This window comes from Gymnoscopelus braueri (assembly GCF_963280865.1).
Source record: "Gymnoscopelus braueri genome assembly, chromosome: 8".
Classification (NCBI taxonomy): Eukaryota; Metazoa; Chordata; class Actinopteri; order Myctophiformes; family Myctophidae; genus Gymnoscopelus; species Gymnoscopelus braueri.
Window position 1 is genome coordinate 49,170,671 of NC_137609.1, and position 9,692 is coordinate 49,180,362.

The 9,692-nt window shown below is 44.5% G+C and overlaps 1 protein-coding gene and 1 long non-coding RNA gene across 2 annotated transcripts; both read left to right on the forward strand.

Moving 5' to 3' along the window:
- Window positions 1–1,159: 1,159 nt before the first annotated feature.
- On the forward strand, window positions 1,160–5,253 carry LOC308090899 (uncharacterized protein; the record flags this gene model as incomplete). The annotated part of the gene is made up of 10 exons (XM_080436172.1): window positions 1,160–1,387; window positions 2,907–3,590; window positions 3,720–3,780; window positions 3,917–4,042; window positions 4,208–4,274; window positions 4,370–4,424; window positions 4,536–4,764; window positions 4,890–5,039; window positions 5,139–5,210; window positions 5,243–5,253. The coding sequence occupies 10 exons, from the start codon at window positions 1,160–1,162 to the stop codon at window positions 5,251–5,253; spliced, it is 1,683 nt and encodes a 560-aa protein (XP_080292298.1).
- A 13-nt stretch (window positions 5,254–5,266) lies between these two features.
- LOC308090172 lies at window positions 5,267–6,831 on the forward strand. Its single transcript, XR_013933590.1, has 3 exons — window positions 5,267–5,401; window positions 5,499–6,102; window positions 6,265–6,831. It is a non-coding gene; the product is annotated as an uncharacterized lncRNA (long non-coding RNA).
- The last annotated feature ends 2,861 nt before the right edge of the window (window positions 6,832–9,692 follow it).

Sequence of the window (9,692 nt, forward strand, 5' to 3'; positions counted from 1 at the left end):
GGTCTCTTCAGCCTTAACAGGCAGATGGTCAGACAGGGGCGGCTCATGGGGGAAGGAGTTGTAGCGCTTCAGTCGCTCTCTGGGCTGGGGCCTCCGGCGGCCCGATCCGTACCAGCTTCTGCTGCTCCTCCATCACCACCACCACCAGCTCACTCTCCTCCCAACACCAGAGCGGGCCACCATCCACCAGCTCCTCCTCCTCGTCCCTCCCGTGGCCAGCGGTCCCGTGGCTCACGCCTGCGAGTGAGGGGAGGTAGAAAGTGAATGCCTTGCCCTCATGCACGAGGGTTTTTTGTTTGGACAAAAGCCTCTTTTTTTTTTTCTCCAGGTTTTTTGATGGCATGTTTTTTTTTAAAGCTTTATTCCCTTTGTATACAATGCGGTCACTATCTGTACTTATTCATTGTGCTCACCTCACCTCTACCTCAATTTTTATCTATCTCTTCGACATGATCTATGAGTAACCCTAATGTAGCTTGTTTGCTTGCTAGTAAGCATGCACTTGTTTTGTATATATATTCTTTTTTTCATTACATTTTTAAGAACAATTTTTTAAAAATAGTTTTGGAAACCTTTTTTGAAAATAAATCCAATTATTTAAACTTTGGTTTGTCCATGCTGTCCACCTACTGTAGCCCTCATCAGAATGAACTCTTTTACATAATGTTAGATATTACAGCTGTTTTATTAAAGGAGCATTTCACCCCTGGAAGAAGTTCCAGGGGTGACCACAGGGGGGACCACTGCCTATAACTTCAACTCCCAGAATGCTTTGCGCACCCACCCTCTCCAACGGGGCGCGGTTCACAAACGCAGCCACCCACATTGCATACGTAATATCATCTACACACCCACAACCAGAGCCTTCTGGCACTGCCCACAACACATGGCTACCCCGGTGCCACCTGGGTATGTTTGGGCATGCGTGGGTACTAAAAACTCAAGAAGCGCCATATTCAATTTGTAGAGTAGGAGTTCAGAGTAGTCTTGAGGTGACTTGTTTCTTGGTGTGTATTGAGAGACAGTTATCGTAAACATGACACCGCCTTGTGCAGTACCACATTGCACAGTTACTAAAAGGAAGAATCATCCTGGTGGAGTTAGTGCCTTCACCTTTCCAGTCAAGGATCCAGAGCGTTGCAAAAAGTGGGTCAGAGCAATGAATAACCCGAAGTTGAACGACAGCACACCGCTCAGGGAGCTACAGAACATGAGAGTGTGTAGTTTACACTTCAACCCGGAGGAGTATGAATGTGACCAGATGAGGTATCGTCTCATGGGAGGTCAAAAACCTCGACCAGTACTGTCGACCACCGCGGTTCCTTCCATCAACTTGGACGACGCCGAGTCAGTCGGACCTTCGCCTGCGAAAAGGCGTCGAACACAGGTATACCAAGTTACTGTAATAGTCATAGCACTGTTTTGTTTTGATCGGATCACGGTAATATCTTTAGTATTGCCCTGAAACTAGCCATATGGTTCGCATGATGTTCGTCTGTCACGAGCGTCATGGCGCAAATTCAACCAGGTTTTTAGGTACTTTCTGCATTTACAACCCGTACATCTACATAAACGTTCAGATTTCAAATATAAAGTGCTTACTTCATGGCCACGGATGTTACAATTATGTACGGGCCCCCAGAAGTACCCGTATCTTCCGTATTGTTCAATAAAAAGCATTTTAATCCGATCGGCAGCCATTCTTATCATAGTTATAATGTATCAGAGTGCAATACAACTCCCAACCGATAGGGTCGCATAGTTGAAAGCAATTCAGAGAAAATGGCCACCGATCGGATTAAAATGCTTTTTATTGAACAATACGGAAGATACGGGTACTTAGACCCACCCGATGTATATTGTAACATCCGTGGCAATGGGGTAAGCACTTTATATGTGAAATCTGAACGTTTATGTAGATGACTTCACGACCGTCGTGTGATCCATGGTTATATCTGAGTACATTGAGCAAACATAGCTACGCGTAGCATAACAATGGGTATATATGAATGGCTATCGTTATTATTGCATGTGTCGAAGTTGCCTGGTGTAATATTTCCTTGCCCATCTGAGTTGTTTGTTTTTCGGGTTTGTATTTTCATTTTTACCTATTCCCAAACGTCTTTTTCAATACATGCTGTGAAAAACCCAACTGTAAACCTTTTGTACAGTTTGTTTGTACATCTGTAGGAAAAGGTCAATTCCTTTTTGAAATTCGCTTTACAACGTTGGAAAATAGTTCAATAATACCTCCCCTACAACTGGGCCACATATCTGGGGGGCCAGATGTTTTACAGCAAGTGATTTTATTTTCACTCCATTTACAGTACATCTCCATTTGCTGACTAGTGTCATGCCATTTACCCTGATCTTACACTTCAGAATGCACTTTGTCACACCACAGTTTACAGTGAAATAAGAGTGTGACATTCTTCATAGCATTAGCAACATGATCAGGAAAATAAAAACTAGTCAAACTAATATAAGACCAAATATAACTAATTTCTATATTGCTTGGACAACAGAATCTGATAAATTGTTTGAATTGTACCGCTAAACCATTCCTCACCAGGCCTCACACAGCTGTCCAAATGTTTGAATGTAGTAATAGATCATGTATTTTTTGGACATAACACTATGTTGCTGTTTCTACTCTCATCCAGACAGAGGAACCGTCAACGTCGCTGAACATTGTTCCAGTGGCAGTGCCAGGGGCAAGTCAATCTGTAAATTAGCCTAGCTGTTTAAAAAACTACTTTACTCTGGTGTCATCCACTTCTAGCGCCATAGAAAATATGCAATGAAAAGTCTGCAAATGTTGACATGAACATCTGGAATGTTGTCATTTGAATACAATCATACTTCCATATGAAAGAGATTGCTTTCAAGTCATGGTTTTCATTCAGACCGCAGGACAACTTTCCAGTGAAGTTGAGACCGATGTGGAGGCGTGTGACCTGGGGGATGAGCGCTACGAGCCTGAGACGATGACGGAGGAGGAGGAGGAGGAGGCGGCGGCGGCGGCATTGAATGGGAAGGGGAAGGTGCTCAAGGGTGGGAAGGTGCTCGTGGATGAGGAGAGGATAATGTCCCTCTTCAAATTCTGCCAGGTGTGTGGTCAATCTATCGCAAAATCAGATGTGCAGAAGCACTATGTTGGTGCACAGCTCAACGTCAAGTGGCGGTGCACTGACGGCCACACAGACACCTGGAGGTCATCGCCGGATGTCAGGGGCATGCCAGAGGTCCACTTACAAGTTGCTGGAGCAGTTGTTTTCACGGGGTGCAGCTTCACTGAGATTGCAGCGTGGGCAAAGACCATGAGACTGCAAATGTTTGGTGCCACAACCTTTCATGAACTTCAAAAGGCCTATCTTCACCCTGCCATTGAGGACCTATATCAGCAGCAGAGGAGAGGACTCTTGGCACGAGTCTACTTTGAGCAGGAAGGCATAGAATATAGTCCTACTAAGGAGCCACAACTCCTGGGAGATGCCAGATGCGACTCTCCTGGATTCAGTGCCAAGTTCTGCCACTACACCTTCATGTTGGAGGACACGAAGGAGATTCTTCACACTGAACTGGTTCAGGTAATGTTGATGTTTTGAAATGTTGTGTTCACAGCAGGATGGTCTGTTTCTAACAGAACATAGTGTAACATTGTGTTACTGAAATAACTTTCTGTACTGCTGCATTTTGTTTCTTGCTCCTCCTTCCAGGTCACAGAAGCCTCCAGCTCTGTTATGATGGAACCACTGGGCTTCAGGCGTGGACTGACAGGTTCTCATATGCTTTATTGCTCTTATGTTGCCTGCCTTGTTATAACTACATTTTCTCATTTTGTGGGTCATTGTACAGCACCTTGTAACTATGTTTTGAAAAGCACTTCATAGATAAACTTTGCTTACTTTTACAGAGCTGCTTGGTATGGGGTTGTATGTGGACGTGATCGCTACAGATCGCTCTCCCTCGGTCCGAAAGCTGATGAGAGTCGAGTACCCGGAGATCGAACATCAGTTTGACGTATGGCACACAGCTAAAGGTTGGCTCTGGTTCAAAGCTGTATGCACTATATACTATTCATGTTATCATCAGATAGTTGTGGCAGCACATGTAATTTCATGCAATACAGGGCACAATGTTCAGTGTGTGTGTGTGTGTGTGTGTGTGTGTGTGTGTGTGTGTGTGTGTGTGTGTGTGTGTGTAGGTTTCCTGAAAAAGTTGAAGACCAGAAGCAAAAAAAAAGCCCTGGACGTATTGCTTGGCTGGACAATGTGAGTGTTGAGTCTTTATGCAAAGAAGACGCATATTTCAAACATGTCATTTGTTCAGTGTAATTGTTTATTCTTGTGTATGTTGTTCTTGAAAGGTCCATTTATAACCACATGTGGTTTTCCTGCTCAACATGTGACGGTGACACAGAGGTGAGGGATCGCCAGCAGTACGATTCTGGATTGTTCTCAGACAGTTGCAATTTCTTTCCATTGTGCCAGTCATTACCAAGCAGTCAATAACTGATATTCACAATACTGTAGCTATTGGAGCAGAGGTGGCTGTCCATTCTTCACCATGTATGTGATGAGCACAAGTGGAAAGAGGGTGACGATGAGCACAGCTGCCATCATCTTCCACTGTGCTCAGAGCAGCGACGGAAGAGGATGTGGATGCAGAGGGAGTCTGCATCGTACAAGACGCTGTCCTCCCTGGTCCAGGACAAAAGGCTCCTAAAGGACCTTGGACAAATGGGCCTCTTCAAGCATACTGGTGAGGAATTAGCCCTTGAATGCGATAAGCAATCATAAGTGATTGTCAAGTTGACACCTTTTCAAATGACACATACCAGTTGGTTTACAGTAGATGTTTGTGTGCTTTCATGTTACAACACACAGGTGAGCTTGAGGTGTTCCATAGTGCCCTGCTGAAATACATCCCGAAACGCCAGTCATTCTCCTACATGGGGATGAAGGAGAGAGGCCATCTTGCCATTATGGAGCACAACGAGAATGTTGTAAAGAGAAGGCAAGCCACTACTCTTACAGGTGTGTTTTAGGAGCAGATATATGACATATTTTTTTACACTTGCAGCAGACTTTCAATGGTGAGTCCTTGTTGAAACTTTTTTTCCTCCTTTTATTCAGGTGCACCGCGTCACAAGAAGGTCAACTGCAGGCGCTCAGGCACGTGGGTGGAGAAAAAGATTTATAAGCCTCGCACCTACCACTTTAGAGACGCACTAATGCAGCTGGTCATTGAGCGTCGCCGGGACCCAAGTGTGGTGTACAAGGCCCCGACATCTTCACTCAATCTGCCTCAACCATCGGACCTTCCGCCCAACATTGCCCGTACACCTGCCCCCCCACTGCAGGAATTACTTGACAGAAGTCGGAGTCGGTTCCAATAGGTAAGTCCTGCATGTTGTGAAGCTTCTAGTGTTCTCCTTGATTGTTCCCAAAAATGTTGCCAGTCAGTGACACCTCTCCTGTCATATTCTGATGCAGTTGCTGGTGACCATGCTGATGACGGTGATGGGTCTCATCAGTGATGATGAGACTGCCTACAGGATTCCCGCAGGGGACGCTGTGGGCGCTGGGGGCGTGTTCTCTCCTCCACGTCATCAGTGCCCATACCCTAGGTGGGGTTGGCGAAAGGGCCTCTGTGTGGAGTTTGCATGTTCATCCCGTGTTCCCTAGGGTAGGTACCCTCCCTAGAGGGGAAAGGAAATGGTTGGAATAACGTGTTCCTTCCACGCGCTACATCCAACCAGGGAAACTCTCCCCTGTCAGGTGACAAGAAGGTCAGTTGGCTCTCATGCATTGAAGGAGGCATGAGCTCGGCCCTGGCCTCCCTAGGTTGGCAGAGGGAAGGCAGTGCCCAGGATTACATAGACAATTGGCACTGGGTGTAAAAAATGGGGTTACAAAATCGTGGGATACATTTTTTACAGAGAGACTGCCTACAGGAATATGCTCAAATCACTGACACAATGGTGTCATGATAACAACCTCGCACTCAATGAAGGACACCAAGGAGCTGATTATGGACTACAGGAGGCCGGGAAGAGAGCTTGCTCCCCTGTGCATCGACGGTGTCGCAGTGGAGATGGTCAGCAATTTCAAGTTCCTTGTTGTGCTGCCTTATTTCATTGTCATTAGTTGAACCCTGCACCGTTATGTGTCCATACATTTGATCTGCTCATATTGGGAACATTTCACATATCTGACCATTTTCCTTGTGTTTTGTCTATGGCTATTTTCTAATTCCCAGGAGACTGCAAATGATAGCAGCTTTGTTCAACACTTGAAGTTCAAGTACACATGACCAAGGACCTCAAATGGGCCACCCTTGATGTGCTGAAAAAGGCAGAACACTTTCCATCATCAGGCTGAGTGCTGAGCCCTGCTGCTAAATCACTCTGGCTACGTGGGACGTCACACAGGCATTATCACTTCTTCATCTATTATGATTATATTTTATAACTGCAATCGTTTCACCCATTGTTTCACACCTGTAAACTTGTGATGTGACAATAACTGTCCTTGAAAGAAGGCCCCTCATGCACGTGAAAGTTGAGCAGAAATGAATATATGGACTTCAAAGTGGGTATGATCACAGTTGAATACCAACACACTGTTTTGGCATAACATTGTCTGAGTGCATTTATGCTTATTCTACAGCCAGGCATTGTGCACAGTATATTATTGCTGCTATCATTTTAGGAACCAAAACATAGAATGTTACTATTATGTACTTGTCAATCAAGGTGTGACAATTGGAATATTGAATCAAGCTGAAACTATGGAAACTGTTTACCTTGTCATTGCTTGTTTACATTTTGAGTGAATGGAGAATGTTGCATACTACTGTGTAATGCACCGGCTCCAGAGAAAATCCTTGTATGTGCCAATATGGAAGTAAAAAGGAAAAACCTACTACCTGTGTGCTGTGTCCCTTACATTGTGCTCATATACAAGCTATGAAATGTACTGTAAGCAGCAACCAGCAACCAGTGTTATTTATCATCCCACAAAGTTGTGATAAGTCTTGATAATATTGAACTCAGGCTAGTAGACTTGCTTACTTTGTAATCTGGTTTTTACTCACCATATCATTTTGAATAGGCGAACACTAACACCAAGTTGATAACAGTATAGGCTTCCCCTGCTACATTACATGTGACCAAATACAAATAACTCTGTTTTTGGGCAGTTTTCACTGTTATCTCCGACTAAAACATGGACAGTATACTCATGACGTACACTGTTTATGTAACTTACATGCTAAAAGGAATTCTGTGCCAAATGAGACATCAGACCAGATATGTCTAATGATGGTTCAAAAGTACATTATAGTCCCACAGCTGTAATTGGTATCAAATATGTCAAACTGAAAATACTGGCCAAGTAATGAAATGTACATTTCTCATGAATGGTTATTATAGGCATACCTTCAATGAATATTGCAACCAAATGTGAACAATCTTAGTTTTATTTCCAAAACAAATAAGAAATATGAAGAAAAAAAAATGTGCTGGATTTCAGCTGAATTTCAGCTGCCTGTGCACCAAATGCATGTCCATGGAGACGAGATGAGCTGTTGGATAAGCAAGATGCCACGGGGGGACCAGGTCCAGCAGGGTATGTGTTTGCAATAAACTTAGATCGACATAACCTGGAAAAATAAACCAGAACTAAAGGGGGCTGTTCATAGCTCTTCAAAAGCCTCACGGACTTGCTGGAATCCACGGTATTGTCCCGTTGGTGATGTGTATGCGGATCTGACGGCTTTTATGACGCAGGCCGGTAAGACGATGCGAACTCCTGGACCAAGTTTCTCTCCTTGCAACACCCACTCAACGTAGTGCCTGTAGGCTACCAAACGATACTGACTGAAAGATATAATTGACAAAAGACATGATTACTAATCATTGATTAGATCGGTAGACTACCGTTACATGGACTGGAATATTCCACCTCTATTCAGAATGACAGCTAAAATAATACAAACACCTCATTATGCACCTCACCATTTTCCAATTTTTGTACACGAATAATACTTGTATCTAGCTTCCATGTAGGCCTAAAACAGTTGAGTTGAATGAATATTGTCCATACACTCATGCTCCTGTGACTACCACGGATCTTTCCATTTGACTCTTCAATGCTTACAGTAAATACAGACCTACAGTAGCCTAATATTGACATGTAAAATGCACACACACTGGGTAGAATATTATCCACCTGGAACATTATAACGACCCAGGAGTCTACAATTCATAAGCTAATAAAATAATTGATGCCAGCACTCACGTTGTGTCCCTCGTGTAGGATAGGACAGGCTACTTATTATTTTATTTCAAAAGAGGCAACAATGCAATCAGATCAGGACGCGTAATTGGCTCCATGTACCTTCATCAGCTAGCCATGGTTCACATGACGCATGGTGCCGAGTCCCCCTGGTTGTGTTGTTTTTCACATTGCCATCTCTCACATAAACATAAACTTTCAGATTTCAAATATAAAGTGCTTACCACCGAGCCATGGATGTTACAAGGCGACGCGAACCGCGATAAGTACCCGTATCTCCCATATTGTTCAATAAAAAGCATTTTAATCCCATCGCCGGCCATTTTCTCCAAATTGTCTCCGATACTTTCAACCATGCGACACTAATGGTTGGGATGTGTATTGCACTCTGATACATTACAAAACAAAAAAGAAAATGGCCGGCGATGGGATTAAAATGCTTTTTATTGAACAATACGGGAGATACGGGTACTCATCGCGGTCCGCGTCGCCTTGTAACATCCGTGGCTCGGTGGTAAGCACTTTATATTTGAAATCTGAACGTTTATGTTTATGTGAGAGATGGCAATGTGAAAAAATCGAACACAACTTTAGACCAGGGGGACTCGGCACCATGACTGTCATGGTATGACAGTCATGTTTCAGGGCTAGTGATAGTGGTTACTTTACAGCAATGTTTACTTACTCGTCAGACATGCGTCCATTTGGCCCCTTTGGTTCTGGTTGATTCTCCCAGTTCTTTTTGGGAATCCTGAAGTAGAGTTCCAGGTTATGTCGATCTATGCTTATTGCAAAGCTGTTGTGCACAGTTGTACATATCGGTTGCCCTGTTACCCCCCTGGCATCTTGCTCATCCAACAGCTCATCCAGCAGGAATTGCGCACGGGGGAATTCGTGGCAACAAATACACTCGATGTCTGTCACCATGGGCATGCAATTGGTGCACAGGCACCAAGAAGTGTTCCCGACCCGTGGCTGCTCCACGTCCGCCCCAGCAGCTAATGCTGCCTGCCTGGCTGCTAGAGCAGCAGCCGCCGCCGCCGCCTCTTCCTCGTCCCTGCGCTGGAGCTGTTCATCGCTATACTCCGGTTCAAAAAGATAGCCCTCCTGTATCTCAAAATCAGCCATAACTTGAAAGTAGTCATCTTCCTCCATGGAATCCTCTAACTCAGATATGCGTGCTGACGCCATGATACAAATCTGAACGGGGAACGCATAGCTAAAAAGGGGTGGGTATTATTTACAACTCAAAACAAAGGGGTGGAGTGCAAGAAGGTTCAAGGTTGGACCGAATCTTGGGAACACCCTTTGGGGCTGTCTTTGAAGCTGGTCTGACTGAGACGCGTCGAGACAACATGTAGTGCGGAAAGGAATGAGACATATCTCTCA